Source organism: Geotrypetes seraphini, chromosome 6 (genome assembly GCF_902459505.1).
Source record: "Geotrypetes seraphini chromosome 6, aGeoSer1.1, whole genome shotgun sequence".
NCBI classification, from domain to species: domain Eukaryota; kingdom Metazoa; phylum Chordata; class Amphibia; order Gymnophiona; family Dermophiidae; genus Geotrypetes; species Geotrypetes seraphini.
Window position 1 is genome coordinate 151,379,880 of NC_047089.1, and position 24,067 is coordinate 151,403,946.

Sequence of the window (24,067 nt, forward strand, 5' to 3'; positions counted from 1 at the left end):
CTTGTTTAATAGATTCTGATAATTTTTCCTGTGTATTGAGAGTGAGGTAGATTAAATCACGATGCTAGATTGGTGACCTGTTTATGGCATTTGCTGATGGTTTTAGTATACTTATTGTGCTGAACATTTTATAATATACTTTTCTGTAGATTTAAGATGTCATATGTTATCTTATTAATGACTAGTATAAAGCCCATAATTGAATAGTGAGAAATCTAGAGGGTGAGATGTACATGCAGTTTGTTTACTTGCCTCCCTTTCTCTTATGCATGTCCCATGCAGAAGGTATCCTGTGGAACCCCTTACAAGCAATACATCTTGATCTGGAGTTTTGTGGAAGGTAGGGCTGCATTGGTGGATAGTGCTTGGGGAGGTGTATAAGCATGGGGTGGGAGGTGGGAATGAACACCAGCTGCCCTGCTGAATGCTACTGTTGTATAGCCCTTTAGGCTGCTGGGGCCTGGATTCCCCTATTGCCATGTATCACACTGGGTGAGTATAAAGTAGACATACCAGACTTGCACTACCCACTTTCTCTTACGTATCATATAATATATTATTTTGCTAAGAATTAATTATATGATAAAAGCCTTATCTGGCCAAGTTTAGTAAAATGACAGAAGATATCTTTTTGCATAGACCAAATAGCTCAAGGAGAGGGGAATTGTATGACACTGAAAGAAGAGAGATTGGAGGAAGATGCAAACAAAGGCAGCCCATGGGGAATGTGAAGGGACACGAGGGTGAAGAGTCTCGCTGCAGTGCTTTATCCCAGGACAAGCAGGCATGATATTCTCACATGTGGGTGACGTCATCTACGGAGCCCCGATGCGGAAGCATTTTCAAGCAAACTTGATTGAAGATTTAAGTTTGCTCTGCTGCTCCACGCATGCGTGCCTTCCTGCTCCACTAGGGGGCGCATCCCCTTGTGGTCTCCAGTTCAAAATTTTCCGCTGAGCCTAGAAGTCGTGTTTTTTCAGGCTCTGCCCCAACTGCCTTCTAGCACCGCGATTTTTTTCTTGTTTTTTCTCGATTAAGTCGCTGTGCGAGAATTTTTCTTTTTTAACTTGATTCCTGCTTCATTTTTCACCGACCCGGAGGCTTCTGGGTCCCCATGGGCCGCGTGGCTACTTGAGCCGCGGCCACTTTCGATTCTATGTCCCGGCCTTTGACCGGCTTTAAAAAGTGCACCCGGTGAGAGCGGCTTCTTTCCATCACAGACCCGCATCGCCGGTGCATCCTTTGCCTGGGGGCCGCTCATCCAACCGACTCCTGCCCCCAGTGCGCTACTTTCCAGAACCGGGCCCTCCGTCAAAGGAAAGCCCACATGGCGGATCTTTTCGCCCCAGACCAACCCTCTACCTCGGCCTCGAGGTCGGCCCCGGCCTCGGCCCTGGCCCCGGCCTTGACCTCGGCCCCGAATACCTCGGCATCGCCTCGAGACTCGACCCCGAAGTCCTCGGGACAACAGAAAACCTCGGCTCCGGGTAAGTCCCCTCTTCCCTCTTCAGGTTCCTTACCAGCAAAGAAACCAACCTCGGGGACACCGGCGACGCATGGCGGAAGCCCCATGCTTACAGCCCCGGCGAAGCCCTCCAAGCCTTCGGGCCGTGCCTCCACCACACGGGAATACTCTGATACGAGGTCGCCCCCGGTGGAGTGCACCGAGGCAATGGACATGCCTTCGATGCTGTCCGTGCCTGTCTTCCAGGACCTACTCCGAGCAATGATCTCGTCGGAGCTGTCCGCTGCAATGGCCCATCTACAACCGGCCTCGACCTCGACCCCGCATGTGCCAGACCAGCCTGAGCCTCGTGTCGAGCCACCTCGGGGAAAAGTGCGCAAGCTCCGCCGCATCTCATCCTCCTCTGACTCCTCGCCGAGGCACCCGAGGCGCTCTCCCTCCACAGACCGCCACAGGGCAAAACGTCGTGCTAAACCGACAGAAACCTCGAACCGCCATACCTCCAAGAAGGCCCGGAGTTCCCCCACTCTACGAGGCCGTTCCCCTACACCTCGTACGGGACCGCTCAGGGTGGCGAAGTTATCACTCTCCAACCCGCGCATCTTCCGAACTCCCCCTCGGACCGGGGCTCCAATCCGAGGTGTCAGGCTCTCACCGAGGGAGTCCGGGTCGAGGTCACCGATTCGACATCGATCGGTACCCCGAACCCTAGCATCGTCTCCGAGGGGCTCCTCGAGACGTCGGAGATCCCCGACCCCGGAACACTTTCACAGCGCTTCCCCGGTCTCGGAACGTGGATCGGAGCGGGAACCTCGATACTCGAGGGAAGCCTCCCCGTCCTTCTCCACCCGACGGATGTCTCGTTCACCGACCCCACACGGGGCCTCGGGAACATCCCGCCCATTCTTCACTCGCTTTGTCCAGGACATGGGCCACGCTTTGGACTTAGACCTCCAGTCCGACTCCAGATACTCAAAGGAGTACCTAGCGGAGCTGGACATGCCATCACTGCCCAGAGAGTCCCTTCGCTTACCGCCTAATCCGGTACTCCAACAGGCTTTCTTCAGGAACCTGGAGACCCCCTATATGGTCACAGTTGTCCCCTCCAAAATGGAGGCCAAGTACCGTACGGTACCCTACCCGGGGTTTGAACAACCACAGCTCTCCCACCAGTCGCTGTTGGTAGAATCGTCCCTGAAAAAGGCTCACCCCTCCTGGGTCTCAGCTACGGTCCCCCCAGGTCGGAAAGGCCGAACCCTGGACAAGTTCGGCAGGAGACTATATCAAAATGCGATGATGGCCTCTAGGGTGCAAAGCTACACTTTCACCTTCACATCCTACCTCAAACACCTCATCGGACTACTGAGAGCCTTTGAGACTGACTTACCAGCCTCCCGCCAAGGAGCGTTTAGCCTGCTTGTAGAGTCCCTCTCCAACCTACGCCTCCATCTATTCCACGCGGCCTACGATGGCTTCGAACTCTCCTCCAGAGAGGCAGCCTTTGCTATCGCCATGCGCCGACTAGCTTGGCTGCGCCTGGTCGACATGGACCCCAACTTACAGGACCGGTTGGCTAACCTCCCCTGCGTGGGAAAAGAGCTGTTTGACGATACTATCGAGGCGGCTACAAAACGCCTCTCTGAACACGAACGCTCATTTGCCTCCCTTGTCCGGCAAAAGCCAAAACCGCCCGCGTCCAGGTCATTCAGGGCCCCTCCGCGCCGCTACCCGCAAAAATCCACTCCTGCCTTCTCCCGGCCTCCGCCCAGGCGTCCGCAAACCCACCACCGGGCCCCACCCAAATCCCAACCGTCTGCAACTACCAAACCATCCCCGTCCTTTTGACAGGATACGCGGAAGGGGACTGACCCCCTCCGCCAGAGTTCCAGGCTCCCTACCTATCGGGGGCCGCCTCAGAGCTTTTTACCCTCACTGGAAACAACTCACGTCGGACGCATGGGTCCTTGGCGTGATCTCATCAGGATACTCTCTCAACTTTCGAGCCATTCCCCCAGACAGCCCCCCAGGGAAGTGCCCTCCCAACCGAACGCTGCTACCACTACTCCTCTCAGAAGCTTGAGATCTGCTTCGCCTGCGAGCGGTGGAGGAGGTTCCCCCCGACCAACAGGGGAAGGGCTTCTACTCCCGTTACTTCCTGGTACCGAAGAAAACAGGAGACCTACGCCCAATACTAGACTTGAGCCGACTCAACAAATTTCTGGTACGGGAAAAATTTTGGATGCTTTCCCTACCGACCCTCTACCCCCTGATCGAGAAAGGCGATTGGCTCTGCTCCCTCGATCTGAAGGAGGCGTACACACATGTTCCAGTGCACTCCGCTCACCGCAAGTTCTTGCGTTTCCAAGTAGGGGACCTGTACCTACAATACCGAGTCCTCCCCTTCGGCCTAGCATCGTCACCCCGGGTCTTTACCAAATGCCTCGTGGTGGTCGCAGCTGCCTTACGCTCCCAGGGCCTTCAGGTATTCCCCTACCTGGACGACTGGCTGATCAAAGCCCCGTCCAGGGAAGGGGTTATCTCAGCGACCCAACAGACTATTATCTACCTACAGAGTCTGGGGTTCGAGGTAAACTTCCCAAAATCCCAACTGAGCCCCTCGCAGTCTCTGCAGTTCATCGGGGCCACGCTGGACACGGTTCGCCTCCGTTCCTTCCAGTGTTCCCTCTAAGCGGGCGGGTGTTGTGAGCAAACTTTTTTCACTGTGAGCTAAAAATATCGGGCGCCAGCAAGTTATGAGCCAAATAAATATGTTGCTTTCTACCACAGAACTTCCTTACGTTTGTATGGAATCTATCCCCTTTCAACTTTAGAGAGTGCCCTCTCGTTCTCCCTGCCTTAGCTACTAAGTCTATTCCCTTCAGTACCTTGAATGTTTCTATCATGTCCCCTCTCAATCTCCTCTGCTCAAGGGAGAAGAGGCCCAGTTTCTCTAATCTTTCGCTGTACGGCAACTCCTCCAGCCCCTTAACCATTTTAGTTGCTCTTCTCTGGATCCTTTCGAGTAGTACCGTGTCCTTCTTAAAGTACCAGTGCTGGACGCAGTACTCCAGGTGAGGGCGTACCATGGCCCGGTACAGCAGCATGATAACCTTCTCTGTCTCTTCAGTCCAGCATCTGCCCTTTCCATTCACTGTCTGTCTTTCCCTGCCATCTCTCCTCCTGCCCCCCCCCCCCCACCCCCCAATTTGGTCTAGCATCCATCATCTTCCTTCTGTTCCCCTCATGGTCTGGCATCTCTATCCTTCCCTCCCCCCTGTGGTTTTTAGCATATCTCTCTTCTCATTTCCTCCACTCAGATCTGATCATTCTCTGCTCTCTCTTCCCTTTTCTTCTCTGGTCTTCCTTCTCTATTTTCTGCCTCCATCTAAATTAAATTCTTTCTTACTATTTAGTCCCGTTTCCCTCTTTTCACTGTGTCTACACACAGCTTGTCACCCCTTCCCCTCACCCCTCCATTATCTTACTATTTTCTTCCCCCTTTATTTATCTCCTCCTTCCATCCAGTATGTGTTCTTTCCCCACTTCCATTCAGCATCTGCTCTCCCTTCTCAACTGACATCCATCTGCCTTCTGCTCTCTCTCCCTTCTTCTCACTTCCATCCTCTGTCCCCTTCTCTCTCTCTCTCATCTCCTCCATTCCATCATCTGCCCCTTCTCTCTCTCTCTCCCCCCCCCCCAACTTCCATCATCTGCCCCCCTTCCCCTCACCTTTGTGGGTCACTTTCTTTCCCCTGAGGGTGGCTCATGTCACAGGGGAAGCTTTGGCCGAGCAGAACCGCTTGATTGACAGTGGAACTTACTTGATTGATGTCGATGCTGGGGCCCGTTGCCGTTTGAAGGAAAAAAAAAAAAGGTGGAAAAAAGGAACCTGTAAAGGCGAGAGGAAGGGAAACCTCCAGGACAGCTGCTTTTTGCCCTCCTTCAGCGGCCCAAGAGTTCAGACCAGCAGCGGCAGCTCTGTATGCTTTTAACTTCGGCACAGAGCTGCCCCTAATCAATAGTTTAGCGCGGTTTCATGAGGCAGCCTCGGGGCCTTTGATAGCCGGCCCGCTTCGATGATGCGATGTGGGCCGGCCTAGCAAAGGCCCCGAGGCTGCCTTATGAAACCGCGCTAAACTATTGATTAGGGGCAGCTCTGTGCCGAAGTTAAAAGCATACACAGCTGCCGCTGCTGGTCTGGAGGTGCGGAGACAAGGCAGGAGGCAAACGCGGTGGAAGGCAGGAGTCCCGGCGAAGGCAGGAGTCCCGGCACAGCGACTGCAACAGGAAGTTGCAAGTCAGCTGACGCCGGCCTTTCGTTGCGGCGGGGACCGAATCCTTCGCGGACCGGCAAGATTTTGTTTGCGGACCGGCGGTTGAAGAACTGTGCTCTACACTGTGTGCGCTGTGACGAGAAACTTGTGCGCTGCGAGGTGATATTTTGTGCGCCAGCGCACCCCAGCGCAGCTTAGCGGGAACGCTGGTTCCTTCCTCCCCCCTCCACGTCTAGAGGCGTTAGTAATTCTGAGTCGAAAGATCTCACTACTACCCTCGGTATCAGCTCGACAGATGATGACTCTACTAGGCCACATGGCCTCCACCGTCCACGTCACACCATTCGCCCGTCTCCACCTGAGAATCCCTCAATGGAACCTAGCCTCTCAATGGCGTCAAGATCGGGACTCGATCGATCGCCCCGTGACAGTGACTCCTTCCTTGCAACGATCGCTCCGCTGGTGGGCCGACTCTTCAAATCTTTCCAAAGGTTTGCTCTTCCTCGCCCCCCCTCCCCCACACAACAAGGTCCTCACCACGGACTCATCGGAGTACGCTTGGGGAGCCCATCTGGATGGCCTACGCAATCAAGGGATGTGGTCAGCAGAGGACCGTCGCTGCCACATCAACGTGCTAGAGCTTCGGGCCATCTATCTCGCAGCTGTAACTTTTCAACATCTGCTCCACGACCGGGTGGTTCTCATCCGAACCGACAACCAGGTAGCAATGTACTACGTAAACAAACAAGGGGGAACAGGGTCTTGGCCCCTCTGCCAGGAAGCTCTGCGCCTCTGGAAATGGGCAATCTCCAACAACACCTTCCTTCGAGCGGTGTACATACAAGGAGAACAAAACTGTCTGGCGGACAGACTCAGCCGCCTCCTCCAGCCACACGAGTGGTCACTGCACTCTCAGACCTTACGACAGGTGTTCGAACAGTGGGGGACACCACAAATAGATCTGTTCGCATCCCCCCACAATCACAAACTGCCTCTCTTCTGCTCCCGGATGTACTCCCCGGACCGGCTCGAGGCCGACGCCTTCCTCCTCGACTGGGAGGGAAGGTTCCTGTACACGTTTCCACCGTTTCCTCTGATCCTGCGGACACTTGTCCACCTGAAAACAGTACAAGCCACCCTGATCCTGATTGCTCCTCGCTGGCCACGCCAGCCCTGGTTTTCCCTCCTACTTCAACTCAGTGTCAGAGATCCACTGCCTCTGTCTCGGTTTCCCTCTCTACTATCACAGGGTCAGAGTTCGCTGTTACATCCCAATCTTCAATCTCTTCATCTGAATGCTTGGTTTCTTTCCCCCTGACTTCTCTCCCCGTGTCTCAATCAGTCAAGGAGATACTGGAAGCCTCTAGAAAAACCTCGACGAGAACCTGCTACTCCCAAAAGTGGACCAGATTCTCAACCTGGTGCTCCTCCCACAGTCAGGACCTGGTGTCGGTCCCCGTCCCTTTGGTCCTTGACTATTTACTTCAATTATCTCACTCCGGCCTAAAGACCAACTCCATTCGAGTACACCTCAGTGCGATTGCGGCCTTTCACTAGCCCCTGGAAGGGAAAGCCCTCTCGCTCCATCCCTTGGTCTCTCGCTTCATGAAGGGTCTCCTGAATGTCCACCCTCCTCTCAAACCTCCTCCGGTGGTTTGGGACCTCAACGTGGTTCTGGCTCAACTAATGAAACCTCCATTTGAGCCCCTAGACAAATGCCATCCAAAATTCCTCACTTGGAAGGTAATTTTCCTGCTTGCGCTCACTTCCGCTCGGCGGGTTAGTGAGTTACAGGCTCTGGTAGCGGACCCACCCTTCACGGTATTCCATCACGACAAGGTGGTACTCCGCACTCATCCAAAGTTCTTGCCTAAAGTAGTATCTGATTTTCACCTCAATCAGTCCATTGTCTTGCCTGTGTTTTTTCCCAAGCCCCACTCTCATCCCGGAGAGGTGGCGCTCCACACTCTTGACTGTAAGAGAGCGCTGGCCTTCTACCTCCAACGCACTCAGTCACATCGGAAAGTCCCACAATTGTTTTTGTCCTTCGACCCAAACCGGTTAGGTCACCCAGTCTCCAAGCGCACCTTGTCCAACTGGTTGGCCGATTGCATCTCCTTCTGCTACGCTCAGGCTGGTCTCGCGCTGCATGGTCGAGTAACGGGACACAAGGTCCGAGCAATGGCAGCCTCCGTAGCGTTCCTCAGGTCCACACCTATCGAGGAAATATGCAAGGCTGCCACGTGGTCTTCGGTTCATACTTTCACCTCCCACTACTGTCTGGACTCACTGTCCAGGAGCGATGACCGGTTCGGCCAATCGGTTTTGCGAAATCTATTTGCTTAAATTGCCAACTTCTCTCCATCCCTTTTCAGTTAGCTTGGAGGTCACCCACATGTGAGAATATCATGCCTGCTTGTCCTGGGATAAAGCACAGTTACTTACCGTAACAGGTGTTATCCAGGGACAGCAGGCATATATTCTCACAACCCGCCCACCTCCCCGAGGTTGGCTTCTTTGCTAGTTAAGTGAACTGGAGACCACGAGGGGATGCGCCCCCTAGTGGAGCAGGAAGGCACGCATGCGTGGAGCAGCAGAGCAAACTTAAATCTTCAATCAAGTTTGCTTGAAAATGCTTCCGCTTCGGGGCTCCGTAGATGACGTCACCCACATGTGAGAATATATGCCTGCTGTCCCTGGATAACACCTGTTACGGTAAGTAACTGTGCTTTATTTGCATAAGTAAGGTTCAAAAACAGGGCAAAGTGTTTATTAAAAATAAAGTAGGGCCAGCCCTAGATCTGAGAAGTCAATTATGGTAATGTCTCCCAAGTTGCTCCTGGAGTACCTTCATGCCAGTCAGGTTTTCAGGATATCCACAATGAATATGCATGGATATAAACTGAGTGCCCTCGGGAAGGGCCCTAAAATGACGAACTAGGTCAGAAACTGGTTGAGTGAAAGGCGACTAAGAATAATGATCAATGGAGATCTCTCTGAGGAAAGGGATGTTAGCCAGTGGAGTGCCTCAAGGTTCAGTTCTTGGGCCTGTTAGTTTTATCATTTTTTGTAAGCGATATTGCTGAAGGGCTGTCAGGTAAGATTTGCCTCTTTGTGGATGATATCAAAATCTGCAATAGAGTAGACACCTCTGATGGTGTGAATAAGTTGAGGAAAGACCTAGTGAAGCTTGAAGAACGGTCTGAAATTTGGCAGCTAAGATGTAATGCTAAGAAATGTAAGATCATGCATTTGGGCTGCAAAAACCCGAGAGAACGGTACAGTTTAGGGAGTGAAGAACTTTTGTGCACGAAAGAGAAGTGGGACTTGGATATGATAGTAGGTTATGAGGTTGGGAAAATAATTCTTTTGTTATCTTTGGACCTCTCGTCAGCATTTGATCTGTTCAATCATTCTTTATTGCTTTTGCAATTGAAGTCTATTGGAATAAATGAAACAGTTTTATCGTGGTTTACCTCATTTCTTACAAATAGACAATTTTAAGTATCCACATCGTACACATCTTTATCTTCTTTAATTCCTTTAGATCAGGGGTGCCCAACACGTCGATCGCGATCGACCAGTAGCTCAGGAAGACAACGCGAGTCGATCGCGGAACCCAACCCGGGCTCCGTGATAGACTCGTGTTGCCATCCTGATCTACCGGGCCGATCAGCCTTCCTCTCCAGTGTTCTCTCTAGGGCCTTTTAGCTGGGCGGTCCGCCCAGCTGTCATCTGCTGCTGCCGCCGCTGCTGAACATTAAAAAAAACCGGCTTGGAGATTTCAGCCCGTAGCGAACTTATGCTCCGTGGCTCTAACGTGTGCGTGCCGGCTTCCCTTCTCTTCCCTCCGAAACCGGAAGTTATGTCCGGGGGGGGGGGAAAGAAGGGAAGCCGGCACGCACATGTTGAGAGCCCTGAAGCAAGCGTTCGCTACGGGCTAAGGCGGGAGACATGTTAGTGAAGCATTTCCTCTTCTTGCTGCCGGGTCCTGCCTACTTTCTGATTCCGCGAAGGCAGGACCCAGCAGCATTTCCCCCAACAGCTCCTCGCGATGCTGGTCGGCCGAAGCAGGGAGAGGTTGGGGCGGCGTCAGCTTTTGGGCATGTTATTGGCGTCGGCTTTCGGCCTTGTTATTGGTGGCAGTTTGGGTCCTGGTCCCCGATCGCAGTGGCAGTGTCTTGGGGGAGGGCAGGGAGAAAGAAAGAAAAAGGGCAGGCAGGGAGACAGACAGAAGGAAAGAAGAGAAACAGAAAAAAAGGAAAGGGAGGCAGAGAGAAAGAAAGGGCAGGGAGAGAGGAAGGTAAAGTTGGGGGAGGGAATGAGGTGTGGAGGAGAGGAAGCATACAGGCTAAAAGGGAAGAAAGATTGGATGCACAGTCAGAAGAAGAAAGTGCAACCAGAGACTCATGAAATCACCAGACAAGGTAGGAAAAATGATTTTATTTTAAATTTAGTGATCAAAATGTGTCTGAATTTATATCTGCTGTCTATATTTTACACTAAGGTCCCCTTTTACTAAACTGCAATAGAGTTTTTTAGCGCAGGGAGCCTATGAGCGTCGAGAGCAGCGCTGGGCATTCAGCGCAGCTCCCTGCGCTCTAAAAACTGCTATTGTGGTTTAGTAAAAAGGGAAGGGGGTATATTTGTCTATTTTTGTATGGTTGTTACTGAGGTGATAGTGCATAGAGTCATCTGCTTTGACCTCTTTGAAAAACCCTGGAATAGGAATGATAATTAACATTTTCTATGCGTACAGTGTGCGTTGTGTTTTTTTAAAATTTTATTGTTGGTAGATCATTTTGACTTGGTCATTTTAAAAGTAGCTTGCAAGCCCAAAAAGTGTGGGCACCCCTGCTTTAGATTGTGGTTTAATGAGACAGAGTCAGCATAGGTTCAGCCAAAGGAGGTCTTGCCTAACCAGTTTGCTGCATTTCTTTGAAGGTGTGAATAAACATGTGGATAAAGGAGAGCCAGTTGATGTAGTGTATCTAGATTTTCAGAAAGCTTTCAACAAAGTTCCTCATGAGAGGATCCTGAGAAAATTAAAGAGTCATGGGATAGGAGGCAATATTTTGTTGTGGATTAGGAATTGGTTATTGGATAGAAGACAAAGGGTAGGGTTACTTGGCCATTCTTCTCAATGGAGGAGGGTAAATAGTGGAGTGCCTCAGGGGTCTGTACTGGGACTGGTGCTATTTAGCCTATTTATAAATGATCTGGAATTGGAATGAGTGAGATGATTAAGTTTGCAGATGACACTAAACTGTTCAAAGTTATTAAAATGCATACAGACTGCAGACTGACCTTAGGAAATTGGAAGACTGGGCATTCAAATGACAGATGAAATTTAATGTGGACAAATGCAAAGTGATGCACATTGGAAGAATAATCCTAATCATACTTATCTTATGCTAGGGTCCACCTTAGGGGTCAGCATCCAAGAAAAAGATCTAGGTGTCATCGTAGATAATATGCTGAAATCTTCTGCCCAGTGTGTGGTAGCAGCCAAAAAAGCAAACAGGATGATAGGAACTATTAGGAAAGAGATATAAATGAGACCAAGAATATTATAATGCCTCTATATTGCTCCATAGTGTGACCTTACACTGAATACTACACACAGCTCTAGTCACTGTATCTAAAAAAAGATATAGCAGAATTAGAAAAAATTCAAAGAAGAGTGACCAAAATGATAAAGAGGATGAAAGTGAAATTCCTCTCATATGAGAAAAGACTAAAGAGGTTGGAGCTCTTCAGCTTAGAAAAGAAATGGCTAAGGATGCTTGTGTGTTTGTTTGGGGGGGGGGATATGATTGAAGTCTACAAAATCCTGAGAGGTATAGAATCGATAAGTTCCTGAGTGGGTAAGAGTGAATCGATTTTTCATCCGTTCAAAAAGTACAAAGGAGACACCCATTGCCAGAGGATGTGGTAATCCGCTTAGAACCGCAAGGCACAAGCGGAATAGAAATCACTAATGTAATGTAATGTAATGTAATAGCAGTTAGCATATCTAGGTTTAAGAAAGGTTTGGACACGTTCCAAAGTCCATAGTCTGCTATTGAGATAGACATTGGGGAAACCACTGATTGCCCTGGATCAATATCATGGAATGTTGCTACTATTTAGGTATTTGTCAGGTACTTGTGACCTGGATTAGCCACTGGTGGAAACAGGAAACTGAGCTAGATGGACCATTGGTCTGACCCAGTATGGCTATTCTTATCTTCTTAACTTTTTGGAATGCCCTGACACTCTCATGTCCCTCTTATGGCCGTGCTCCCTTTTGAGATACATGCTATGGAACGTTTTGCCAGGCTCATGTTTATACATTCATTATCCTTATCCAGAGTCATGATCTTGACAGCTTGGAAGTCCCACATATGAGAATATGTGCTTGCTTTTCCTCAGAGAACAGCTGCTACAGGTAAGTATCTTTGCTTTTTCTGAGGACAAGCAGGCATATATTCTTACAAACTGACCAAATTCCTTAGTTGTTGTCTTAGCTTTTTACTGAACTGATGTTCCCATGGGCCACTGTCAGGCAGGAAGGTACTGGCACATGCTCTGTATGAGCGCTGCCAAATAAATTTAAAGTGGCAGTGCACTTGGTAGAATCTGTATTGGGTTCCTTGGATGATGTCACCCTCATTAAAATATATGCCTGCTGTTCTTGGAGAACACCTGCTACAATAAGTATCTTTGCTTGTCTTGTTATCAAATAGCTGCTACAGTCTCATAGGCAGAGACCACAGGCAAAACTATATACAAAGTTTCTAGTGACTAGTTTTTGCCTACCAATTATTCCTCCTGATGAGAATATGTAATACACTGAGAAAGTTATGTGGAGATGGTCAGTTAATAGGAAGTGGGTGTAAAGAGAACTGGCATATAGTCTTTGAGATTAGCATGGCTGGGAGACTTGGGGTTCCTGAAGTTCTGAAGCAAGTTACATAGGGTTACCAAATGGCTCCAGAAAAAGGAGGACAAATTGAGACATCCCGGTTTTACTTCCATTGAAACAATGCAAGTAAGACTCGGATGTCTCATTTTTCTGGAGCCATGGTAACCCTAAAGTTACATGACTGGGTTGAAGTGTTCCCACGAGACTGCTTGCTCTAAGTGGTTCCTTTATAGTTCTCAGCCTCTGGATGTTGAAATAGGACCTAAGTGTAGGTTTGAAAGATCCTGGGCAACTAGATGGAGTTATACAATAAGCCCTACTTCTTCCCTGCTCCTTAGAGTAGGTGCAGTAAGTTCACCATTTCTGTTGGCCCAAGTACAGTACAGAGTCTAAACAGCTTTTGACTATGTATCTTCTACTAGATGTCTATTTGCAGGCTTTCTTGATTTGGGTAATTAGTTTAAGCTGTACACAGCCACCTATATTGGCTTAATTGGCTATGGCTCTAGGCTGGAGGGATTTCCCTTCACATTTGTGTTTAGAGGCAGGGAGGCAAACAGAGAGAGAGATTTGAATTTTGCACAGGGTTTCATGTATCTCCAATAGTGATCTCCCTTGATTAGAATACTGAACACAGGGGCTACTCTTGCTTTCTAGAATCCGTTTAGTGCTGGACAGGTCAACAGAGTAACTGCCCTAACCAGCAACTAGTGATGTCATTGTAAAGTCCAAATTACACTGCTTCTTGTAGGGCCTCTGTTATTCAGTGCAGACACCCGTACTGCAAGATTCCAAGATCTCTACACTTGTTAGGGATCATTTACCATATGGAACGAAGCATCTCTTTCATTACACGAGGAGGCCTATGGCCCTTGGCTTCCAGTAAAATTGAAATCTAGTTATTCAGAGCATCTTATGCATATACCCTGTAGTAGCAATCAATCTATTGCGCTTGCAGGAAATAATTTTTATAATGAGAATACTATGCTTAGTAGTTGGTCTACAGTGGAAGTGTAAAGTTACAATGGGGGGTAAATTAATCTTAGCCTGGAGTTTGTATAAAAAATATATATATGCCATACCGAATGACCAGTGGCTTTGTATTCTGTTTGCCAGGAAATTGTGTGTAATTTGGTAGCTATATGAAAAAGCTCCTCAGATTTCTGAGATGAATTAAAAAAAACAACCCATCCTTCAGATGCCTATGGATTATTAGAAAAAAACAAAACAGCTTTATTTCTGTCAGTGCAGTGTTAAATTCCCCCCCCCTTCCCATTTTACTAAGCTGTGGTAGAAACCTACTTCATCTTAGCAAAAGAGGTCCTTTGCTCTCTCATCTCAAGACTGGGTTTTCAGAACATATTTAACTTGTATTTTAGGACTGCCCATCATCCCTTTTGTAGCCAACTGAAAGAACCATCTTGATGGTTTATAATAGTCTTTAAGCCCGTTACATTAACGGGTGCTAGAATAGAGTGTCTGTCTGTGTTTCTTTATTTCTCTCTCCTTGGCCGCTGTCTGTGTCCTTCTGCCTCCCCCCCCCCCCCCCCGAGAAAAGCTGTCTGCCCCAGCACACACCTCCCACCCAAAGCAGCCCCTTTTCCCTTTCTCTCCATGGCCCCTTCTGTCTCCTCCCAGCACACCCCTCCCCCAAAGCAGCCCCCTTTCCTTCTCCCTGTCTCTCCATGGCTCCTTCTGTCTTGCCCCCAGAGTAAAACTGTCTGTCCCCAGCACACCTCCCCCCCAAAGCAGCCCCCTTTCCCTCTCCCTATCTCTCCATGGCTCCTTCTGTCTCCCCCCAGCACACCCCTCCCCCAAAGCAGCCTCCTTTCCCTCTCCCTGTCTCTCCATGGCCCTTTGTCTTCCCCCCAGAGTAAAACTGTCTGTCCCCAGAACACCTCCCCCCCAAAGCAGCCCCCTTTCCCTCTCCCTATCTCTCCATGGCCCCTTTCCCTCTCCCTCTGGCCCCCTGAATTAATCCCCCTGCTTACCCTCCCTCCATCCCGGCGTCTTCAAGCCTACTCCTCTTCAAAGCAGGCCGCGATCATGGTGGCCAGCCCCAGCGAACTTCACAGGCCGCTCCCCAAACCGGAAGCACGCTCCCCCCCGACGCGATCCCATGCATCAGAGGGAACGTGCCACCGAGGCCGGAAAGCGGCCCAAGAGGCCCGCCAAAACCGGCCACGATCGCAGGCTGCCCCAAAGAGAAGGATCAGCGGCAGCGACAGCAGCGGTGAGCAAGGGCGGAAGGTATGGTCCAGCTTGCTTCGGGTTGGTGAGGGCAGGAGGAGGGGAGTGGCCAGAGTGATCATTGGCCGGGTTCTAAAATGGAACACGGCCACGGATCACACACCACGGCCGCAGTAATCACGCTTTTTTAAAAGCGCATGCGCCACTAACCTTTTATTATATAGGATTAAGATAAGTCTTAGGAGGAAAGGAAAGTGAGAGGGAAGAGAAAAAGTTCTATAATCCATATAAAAAACTCTCTGCCTCAGATAACCAACTGCCCAGGATGGTCCTGCATTGTAAAACAGAAATCGCAAGGAAGGCAGCCTATAACCTCTAAAACTAAGTAGGACTGAATACCTTTCTTGAAGTTTGAAAAGATGTTTCTAGCCTTAAATGAGTGAGCAAATGATTTCAGAGCAAAACTTCGAAAAAACTGATTAAAATATAACCTGCTTCTCTCTTATTATTGGCCTAGGTTTTAAGACTAATATGTACCAGTGCAGCAGCACGAAGGAAGAAAGTGGTAGACTCAGTACCTGAGAAGTACACGGAAGCTTTTATTAAAAACCAGATTGAAGAGTTCAACATAGGAAAGCGACATTTAGCCAACATGATGGGAGAAGATCCAGAAACTTTTACCCAAGAGGATATTGATGTAAGTGCAGTTGCTCTGTTGCAGAAGTAATTTATTCTTTAGCCTCAGATATTGAAAGCATTTTACTTCAGCATGAGCCCCTCGGCTCTCTGAATTTTAATCAACCTGTCGAAGCGGGGTTGAACACTGCAGCACAATCGGAAATGTATTCATCTGCCATTGCTAGTCAGGTCAGATGGCACGGTACAGCATTGCCTAAGTCCTAGATCAAGCATAGTCATTTTTTGTTTATCTGCTAAAGGTTTGACTCTCTGATCAGAGGCTGGAGGACATGTCACTGAGCTCTTTCTGCCTTGAGAAAGCTTTTACGTTAAATTTAATTTGCTGCCTCACACAGCAGGCTTTCACCTGTCATGGCAGAAAAGAATGCAAAATACGTAATGTGCTTAGCTGGTAGAACTTGGCTCACATTTTTGTTAAATTTTCATATGGGTCTAAATTTCTGGCTAGTATTATAGGGGGGTGGTCATTTTATTTATTGAGATTTATTTATTAACCACCTTTTTAAAGAGATTCACCCAATGCGGTGTTACAGCAAGTACATTTCAATATAAAACTTACAAAATTAACAACTTATATCAGGATGCCTATTGCCATCCTACTACCGGGTTTCCCCGAATATAAGACACTGTCTTATATTAATTTTGGGTCCAAAAAACCCACTAGGTCTTATTTTCGGAGACACAATGCCCAATCACAAACCCACAGCATCTTTCTATTCTTGGCGACCCTTCCAGCTTTCCCTCCCCTGCCATCTCTTCCTCCCCATGTCGACCACGAGACCGACATACCATTACCTTCTTCCAAATGGCAGCGTCGCAGCAGCAATCTAAACAAGCTGCTGCGGGCCTTCTGCCGCCGGGGTGTTGCTGAGGACATCATCAGTGATGCGGCAGAGAAATGCCCTGGCGGGAGAAGGCACGAAGCAGCCCGTTTAGATTGCTGTCACGACGCTGCCATTTGGAAGAAGGTAATGGTATGTCTGTCTCGTGGTCGGCATGGGGAGGGAGAGATGGAAGGGTCAGCGGTGGGAGGGGGTGGGGGGAAGTGCTGCTGCCTGCGAATCCAGTGCTTCAACTAGGGCTTATTTTGGGGGTTGGTCTTATTTTCGAAGAAACACGGTATATAAAGGCAACATAAATGCCTATGTGCTTTTAATAAAATAGCCACTCCTAACAACTCCAATAGCAAGAAAATTCACACACACAAATGTAAGCCTGTTCCAAAGACAGTGTAAATTTTATGAAAAATACATATATGTCATAACAGCATCCCTACTCCTCAGATGATGCTTTGTGAACATTTAGAAGTAGTGCAAATACAAGTATGTGCCATTTTAAAACATAGAAACATGATGGCAAATAAAGGCCAAATGGCCCATCTAGTCTGAATGTCTGCAGTAACCGTTATCTCTTTCTCTCTCCGAGAGATCCCACGTGCCTATCCCAGGCCCTTTTGAATTCAGACACAGTCTCTGGCTCCACCACCTTTTCCGGGAGACTGTTCCATGCATCTACCACCCTTTCTGTAAAAAAGTATTTCCTTAGATTACTCCGGAGTCTATCACCTCTTAACTTCATCCTATGCCCTCTCATTGCAGAATTTCATTTCAAATTAAAGAGAAGACCACATACCATTTTAGTAGCCTTCCTCTGGACCGACTCCATCCTTTTTATATCTTTTTGAAGGTGCAGCCTCCAGAATTGTACACAATATTCTAAATGAGGTCTCAACAAAGTCTTATACAGGGGCATCAATACCTCTTTTTTCGTACTGGCCATAACTCTCCCTATGCACCCTAGCATCCTTCTAGCTTTCACCGTCACCTTTTCAACCTGATTGGCCACCTTAAGATCATCACATACAATCACACTCAAGTCCTGCTCTTCTGTCATGCACATAAGTTCTTTACTCCCTAATCTTTACTGTTCCCTTGGGTTTTTGGATTGACTTTGCATTTCTTAGCATTAAATTTTAGCTGCCAAATTTCAGGCCATTCTTCAAGCTTTGCCAGGTCTTTCTTCATGTTATTCACACCATTCGGCGTGTCTACTCTATTGCAGATTTTGGTATCATCTGCAAAGTGGTAAATCCTACCTGACAAACCTTTAGCAATATTGTTTATAAAAATGGTAAAAAGAACAGGCCCAAGAACAGAACTTTGAGGCACACCACTGGTAACATCCCTTTCCTCAGAGCGATCTCTATTGATCACTACCCTCTGTCACCTTCCACTCAACCAGTTCTTGACCCAGCCCATCACTTTGGGACCCATCCCGAGGGCACTCAGTTTTTTTATTAGACATCTGTGTGGAACACTGTCAAAGGCTTTGCTAAAATCTAAATACACCACATCTAGCACACATCCTCTTTCCAATTCTCTGGTTACCCAGTCAAAACAATTGATAAGATTTGTCTGACAAGACCTACCTCTAGTGAATCCATGCTGCTTCCAGTCCTGTAATCCACAGGATTCCAGAAACTTGACCATTCTTTGTTTTAAAAGTGTTTGCTTACCACAGAAGTCAGACTTACCGGCCTGTAATTCCCTACTTCTTCCTTACTTCCACTTTTGTGGAGAGGGACCACATCCGCCCTTTGCCAGTCCTCCAGTACCACTCCTGACTCTAGAGACTCGTTGAAAAGGTCAATCAGTGGAGCTACCAGAACTTCCCTAAGTTCCTTCAGCACCCTGGGATGTACACCATCCAGCCCCATTGCTTTGTCTACCTTTATTTTAGCTAGCTCTTCACGAACACAACCCTCTGAAAATCGATCAGGACCTATTACTCCTCCATCCCTATTAACGTTTGTCTTCTGCAGTCCCGCTCCCTGCCCTTCAGCTGTGAACACAGAACAGAAATTTCTGTTAAGCAATTTGGCCTTTTCTTTATCAGCTTCTACATATTCCTCCCCTTCACCTTTGAGTCTCACAATGCCACTTTTGCACTTCTTCCTATCACTAATATATCTAAAAAAATGTCTTGTCTCCCCGTTTTACCGTGTCAGATATTTTTTTTCTTCCATTTGCATCTTTGCTTTCCTGACTTCAAGACCAGCCTCTCTTAACTTTTCCAGATATTTTTTTGCCTGTCTTCCTCTTTCTGCGATCTTTTGTAGTTTATGAAAGGTAACCTCTTATTTCTTTATATGTCCTAAGAGAAAACTACCAAAACACCTCCACTAATGCTGGTAGGACACTATTTACTTGAAGTAATAAGCAAATTTTCTGACTACAAACAGAATGAATTGGCCACACAAATAAAGCAATCTCCTCCAACAGGGCCAATGCAGAGCATTTCTCACAAACCACTGAGAAGCCTAAAAGGTCTTTCTGAGCATGTGCAAGAATTCTCCACCACTGCTCTGGATAGTGAAGAAAAGACAGAAGGGGGAGGGTCCACTAATCTCAAATATTACGTTTCAGGCATTTTTTTTTTAGAGGTGCTTTTGGTGTTTTTTAAAAAATCATGTTTTCTAGTTATGTTGGGCATCCTCTAGTTTCCCAGACAGGTTTTAGTGCCTCTTCCTAAGTTGTGGATTTTTTTTCCTTTTTTTTTTTTTTGGGGGGGGGGGTTCCTTTTCAGTGATAGCTGCAGTATAAGTTCACAGAGGCTTTTTGATCAACTCTCTGTATCTGCTAATGTTGATTTTATAGGACTGGATTTCCTCACCATGTTCAAGGAGACCAACAGCTTCACATGATGCCTTTTATGTATTTGGAAGATGTCCAAGTCAGATAAATGGTTGCAGGGATTATATATGATGTCCTTAACTGTTCCGAAAGCACTAAAATAGGGCCATCAGATTCTGAATATTGGTATAATGTTGTTGACACTTATCTGGCTGTGCAATTTTATAAAAACCATTTTCTGCATGTGAAACATACCTTACATGCAAAAAAAACTTTATAGAGAGTAATTTCATATAAATGAACATGAGAGTAATTTCATATAAATGAACATGTATGAAGTAAAAAATTGCTAGGGGACATAAATCAAACCCGTCCCTGCTGGAATCAAATCCGTTCCCGTCAGTCCCTGCTGGAATCTCTTTCATTCTCCCCCCCCCTCACCCATCCCCATAAACTTCAGAAGTATAGTAAAACCTTGGTTTGCAAGCATAATTCATTCCAGAAGCATGCTTGTAATCCAAAGCACTTGTATATCAAAGCGAATTTCCCCATAGGAAATAAAGGAAACTCAGACGATTCGTTCCACAACCCAAAAACTTTAATACAAAATACAGTAAAACCTTGGTTTACGAGCATAATTCGTTCAGAAAACATGCTTGTAATCTAAAGTACTCGTATATCAAAGTGAATTTCCCCATAGGAAATAATGGAAACTCAGATGATTCGTTCCACAACCCAAAAACTTTAATACAAAATACTATACGTACTTGTATTGCAAGACCTCACTCATTTAGACCACGGGAGCCCCCAAGGACCATCTTCCACCCCTGCGGGATCCCCTTGTTTGGGGGAGTTTCCGTGGATCCCGTTCCCATGCAGCTGTCTATTAAGAAGCATTTTCTATTCTGGCTTCGGTGACATTAAAAAGGAGCACATACTTACTGTATTTTTCGCTCCATAAGACGCACCCTAGATTTAGAGGAGAAAAACCAAGAAAAAATATTCTGAACCAAATTGTGCCTCTGAACCCAGCCCCCTAGAAAAATAGGCAAATATACTGCAGCAGACAAATGTTGTCAGGTGATTTCTTGTTGCACTAGATAGTTCTTTCTTTCTTTCGTTTTCTTTCTTTACTCCTTCCTTCATTCCTCAGGCCCAATAATTGTCTCTTTCTATTCCCTCCCTCCCTCCTGCCTTCCTATGTCCCAAGTTCTTGCCCCTTCCCCCTCACTGCCTTCCAGCCTTTGTCCTTTCTCCCTCCCGCACCGAAGCCTGCCTGCCTTCCTCCCTGTCACGCCGCTTCCTCCTCCCTGGTCCGCCGCTCGCCCACTGCTGCCGCAACTCCACGAAACCTGCCTTCCTCCCTGCCTCGCCAATTCCTCCTCCCTGGTCCGCCGCTTGCCCACTGCCGCCACAACTCCATGAAGGGAAGGGCCGGCGGCATGCAATTGAGCCCACAAGCCTTCCCCCAATGTCAATTCTGACGTTAGAGATAAGGTCCGGGCCAGCGATTGGCTGGCCTGGACCTTTTCTCCGACGTCAGAATTGACGTTGGGGCAAGACTTGTGGGCCTGATTGCACGCCGCTGGCTCTTCTCTTCCTTTCCTGTGGCGGCGAGCGGGTAAAAAGGCAGTGAACAGCGGGGGAGGGGAGGCACGAGTAGCAGCAGTATGCCAGGGGGGCCATGAACAGCAGCAGAATGCCGCGATGGGAGGGCAGAGGTGTGTTCGCTCCATAAGAAGCACCCCCTTTTTGGGTATGGAAAAAGTGCATCTTATGAAGCGAAAAATACATTATATTTACATCTGCTCTTCAGCTGAATTTTAAAAGCATGCATGTAAAAGCAAAGTCTATCCTAACCCACAACCTTCCACACACATTAGATGTGCAGTTTAAAAAAGTATTTATTTCTACACATGAATAATTATTTTTGTGCAGCGTTGCCAGATAGAGACAGTTGTGAAGCACTGCCTTAGCCACAAAAGTGCTTTTGATAACTATAGAGGGCAGTTTTAAATGGGCCTAATTGATCCAGCCATATTCTCACCAAATATGAACAAGCAGCTGGGTTCTTTGCTCCCTTCAGTGATGAAGGAAATGTTTATGTTTATTAAAATTTGATATCCCACCGAAGCTTGCAACAGTTCTTAGCAGTTTTACATAAAAGTTAAATTGCAAATAAAAACAGAAAAGGAACTCCATAGTAAAAAGGAAAGACCTAATGGAAACATTCATGCTTAAGAAAAACCTCATTCAAAATCCATTCAAACTATAAAATCCTGTTGTGAATAGTATGTCTGCTAACCTCTTGATTAATGAATGTGTTCAGTTGGAAAAGAATCAATTCCAAAAGCTAGCTAAAAAAAATATGTTTTTGTCTGTGACAAAACCAAAAAATATGTTTTTGTCTGTCACAGACAAATGTTTTTCTGTCATGTGACACTTGGAAAATCCTTCTTACAGTTTAGTACAATGAAGATGGCTCATGCTGCTCTTGGGCATCACTCCGTAATTGGTAGACCAAGTGTAAATGGACTTGCATACGCTGAGTATGTTATTTATAGAGGGGAGCAGGCCTTTCCAGGGTATATCACCACTTATCAGATAATGAAACCAGAGACACCATCACAGGCTACCACAGCAGAGGAGCAGAAGACTTAGTACACCATTCTGGCATTCTGGCAAAAAACATTAAAAAGGGGGACAAATCCTTCTTCAGGTATATTAGTGACAGAAAAAGGAACACAGGCGGGATAGTACGCCTTAGAAGACCGGACGGAAGTTACGTGGAAGCAGATTCCGATAAAGCCGAACTACTGAATGAATACTTCTGCTCAGTCTTCACCTGTGAGGCACCCGGACACGGTCCGCAGTTGAAGGCAACACAAAGCACAGAAGACCCGTTTCAGAATTTTGAGTTCACACCAGGTGAAGTTTACAGTGAACTGGCAAGACTCAAGGTGAACAAAGCCATGGGACCAGACAATTTGCACCCAAAAGTGCTCAGAGAATTGAGCGATGTCCTGGCGAAACCGTTGGCTGAGCTATTCAATCTCTCCCTAAGTAAGAGGAAAGTTCCCCTGGACTGGAAATTAGCTAATGTTGTTCCTCTGCATAAAAAGGGTTGCAGGGCAGAGGCTGCGAATTATAGACCGGTGAGTCTCACATCAATAGTGTGCAAACTCATGGAAACACTAATTAAAAGCAAATTGGACAAGATCTTGAATGAAGGGAATCTTCGGGATCCCAGTCAGCATGGATTCACCAAGGGTAAGTCCTGCCAATCCAATCTCATCAGCTTCTTTGACTGGGTAACAAGAAAGTTGGACTTGGGAGAGTCTTTGTACGTCGTGTACCTGGACTTCAGTAAAGCTTTTGACAGTGTCCCACACCGCAGGCTGCTAAGCAAGATGGAATCAATGGGGTTAGGAGAGACACTAACTGCATGGGTCAATGATAGGCTGAGTGGCCGCCGCATGAGTGGACTGCTGGGCACGGTGGACCACTGGTCTAACCCAGCAGCAGCAATTCTTATGTTCTTAGATGCTACCTTCACAGGACATGAAAGCAGTAGACAAGCACAGCCATCATCTATTGGAACTTTTGAACCGGAAAATAATAGAAGATATCATTTAACAGTTAGGAGTTTCAACAGGATATCTCTTAAGAAGTTGAGAAGTTGTCACACTTCTGCTTTCTGCATTCACAAGGGAACAAGTCTTTTCTGTGCTTTTATCTCCATTTAGCTAGTATCAGGTACTTTATGAAATATACCAGAGGGTCTTTATAATTCTTATAGGCCTAAACTTAAATGGACAATGCCGTGTGTTCACCGGTCAGTCCGTATATTCAGCATATCCTAGAGGAGTGTGTGGCGCAGTGGTTGGATCTACAGCCTCAGCACCCTGGGGTTGTGGGTTCAAACCCCGTGCTGCTCCTTGTGACTCTGGGCAAGTCACTCAGTCCTCCATAGCCCCAGGTACATTAGATAGATTGTGAGCCCACCGGGACAGAGAGGGAAAATACTTGAGTACCTGATTGTAAAAACCGCTTAGATAACCTTGATAGGCGGTATATAAAATCCTAATAAACTTGAAACTTAATTACTTCTAAGAGTGCCAAAAATGATTAAAGAGATAGGACGACTTCCCTATGAGGAAAGGCTAAAGCAGCTAGAGCTCTTCAGCTTGGAGAAGAGACAACTCAGGGATGATATAATAGAGGTCTATAAAATAATGAGTGGAGTGGAAAGGGTAGATGTGAATCGTTTGTTCACTCTTTCCAAAAATACTAGGACCAGGGGACATGCAATGAAGATACTAAGTAGTAAATCTAAAACAAACTGGAGAAAACATTTCTTCACACAGTGTGTAATGAAACTGTGGAATTTGATGCTGGAGAATGTGGTGAAATCAATTAACTTAGCAGGATTTTAAAAAGGTTTGGATATTTTCCTAAAAGAGAAGTCCATAGGCTATTATTGAGATGGCTTGGGGAAATCCACTGCTTATTCCTAGGATATCTTCCAAAAATTATTTTATTAAACTTCAATAAACTTGTAAAAAGTCCACAAACAGTATCAGTGTGCTAAACTCTTTTCTTTTATTTTCTAAACACACATTGTATAGTACTATAAGGGAGTTCAGATCTCCTCCTGAGTTAAAGAACACGAGATGGTCTTGTTCTTCATCATTCCCAGTACTGCATTTCAAACACTTCTTAATTGTTGAATTAATTATAAATTAATTTTTCACTTTAAAGTACTTTTAGAATAATTAAGTTCATAACTTAGCTTGATAATAAATGATTCCCCGTCTCGACGCATTTCGCCTGACTTTATCAAGGGACTCACCAACAAGTGTGCCTGCATATCCCCTGCTTGTCTCCAGAGAAAGTAAAG

General features: G+C 47.0%; 1 protein-coding gene across 2 annotated transcripts in view; it reads left to right on the top strand.

Moving 5' to 3' along the window:
• The window catches only part of MRPS9 (mitochondrial ribosomal protein S9), a 209,466-nt gene that overhangs the window by 32,454 nt on the left and 152,945 nt on the right, over positions 1-24,067 (top strand). For both annotated transcript variants that reach the window (XM_033949660.1, XM_033949659.1), the window contains exon 2: positions 15,354-15,533. In XM_033949660.1, the coding sequence (XP_033805551.1) occupies positions 15,354-15,533 (180 nt within the window). The remainder of the gene's footprint in view (positions 1-15,353; positions 15,534-24,067) is intronic.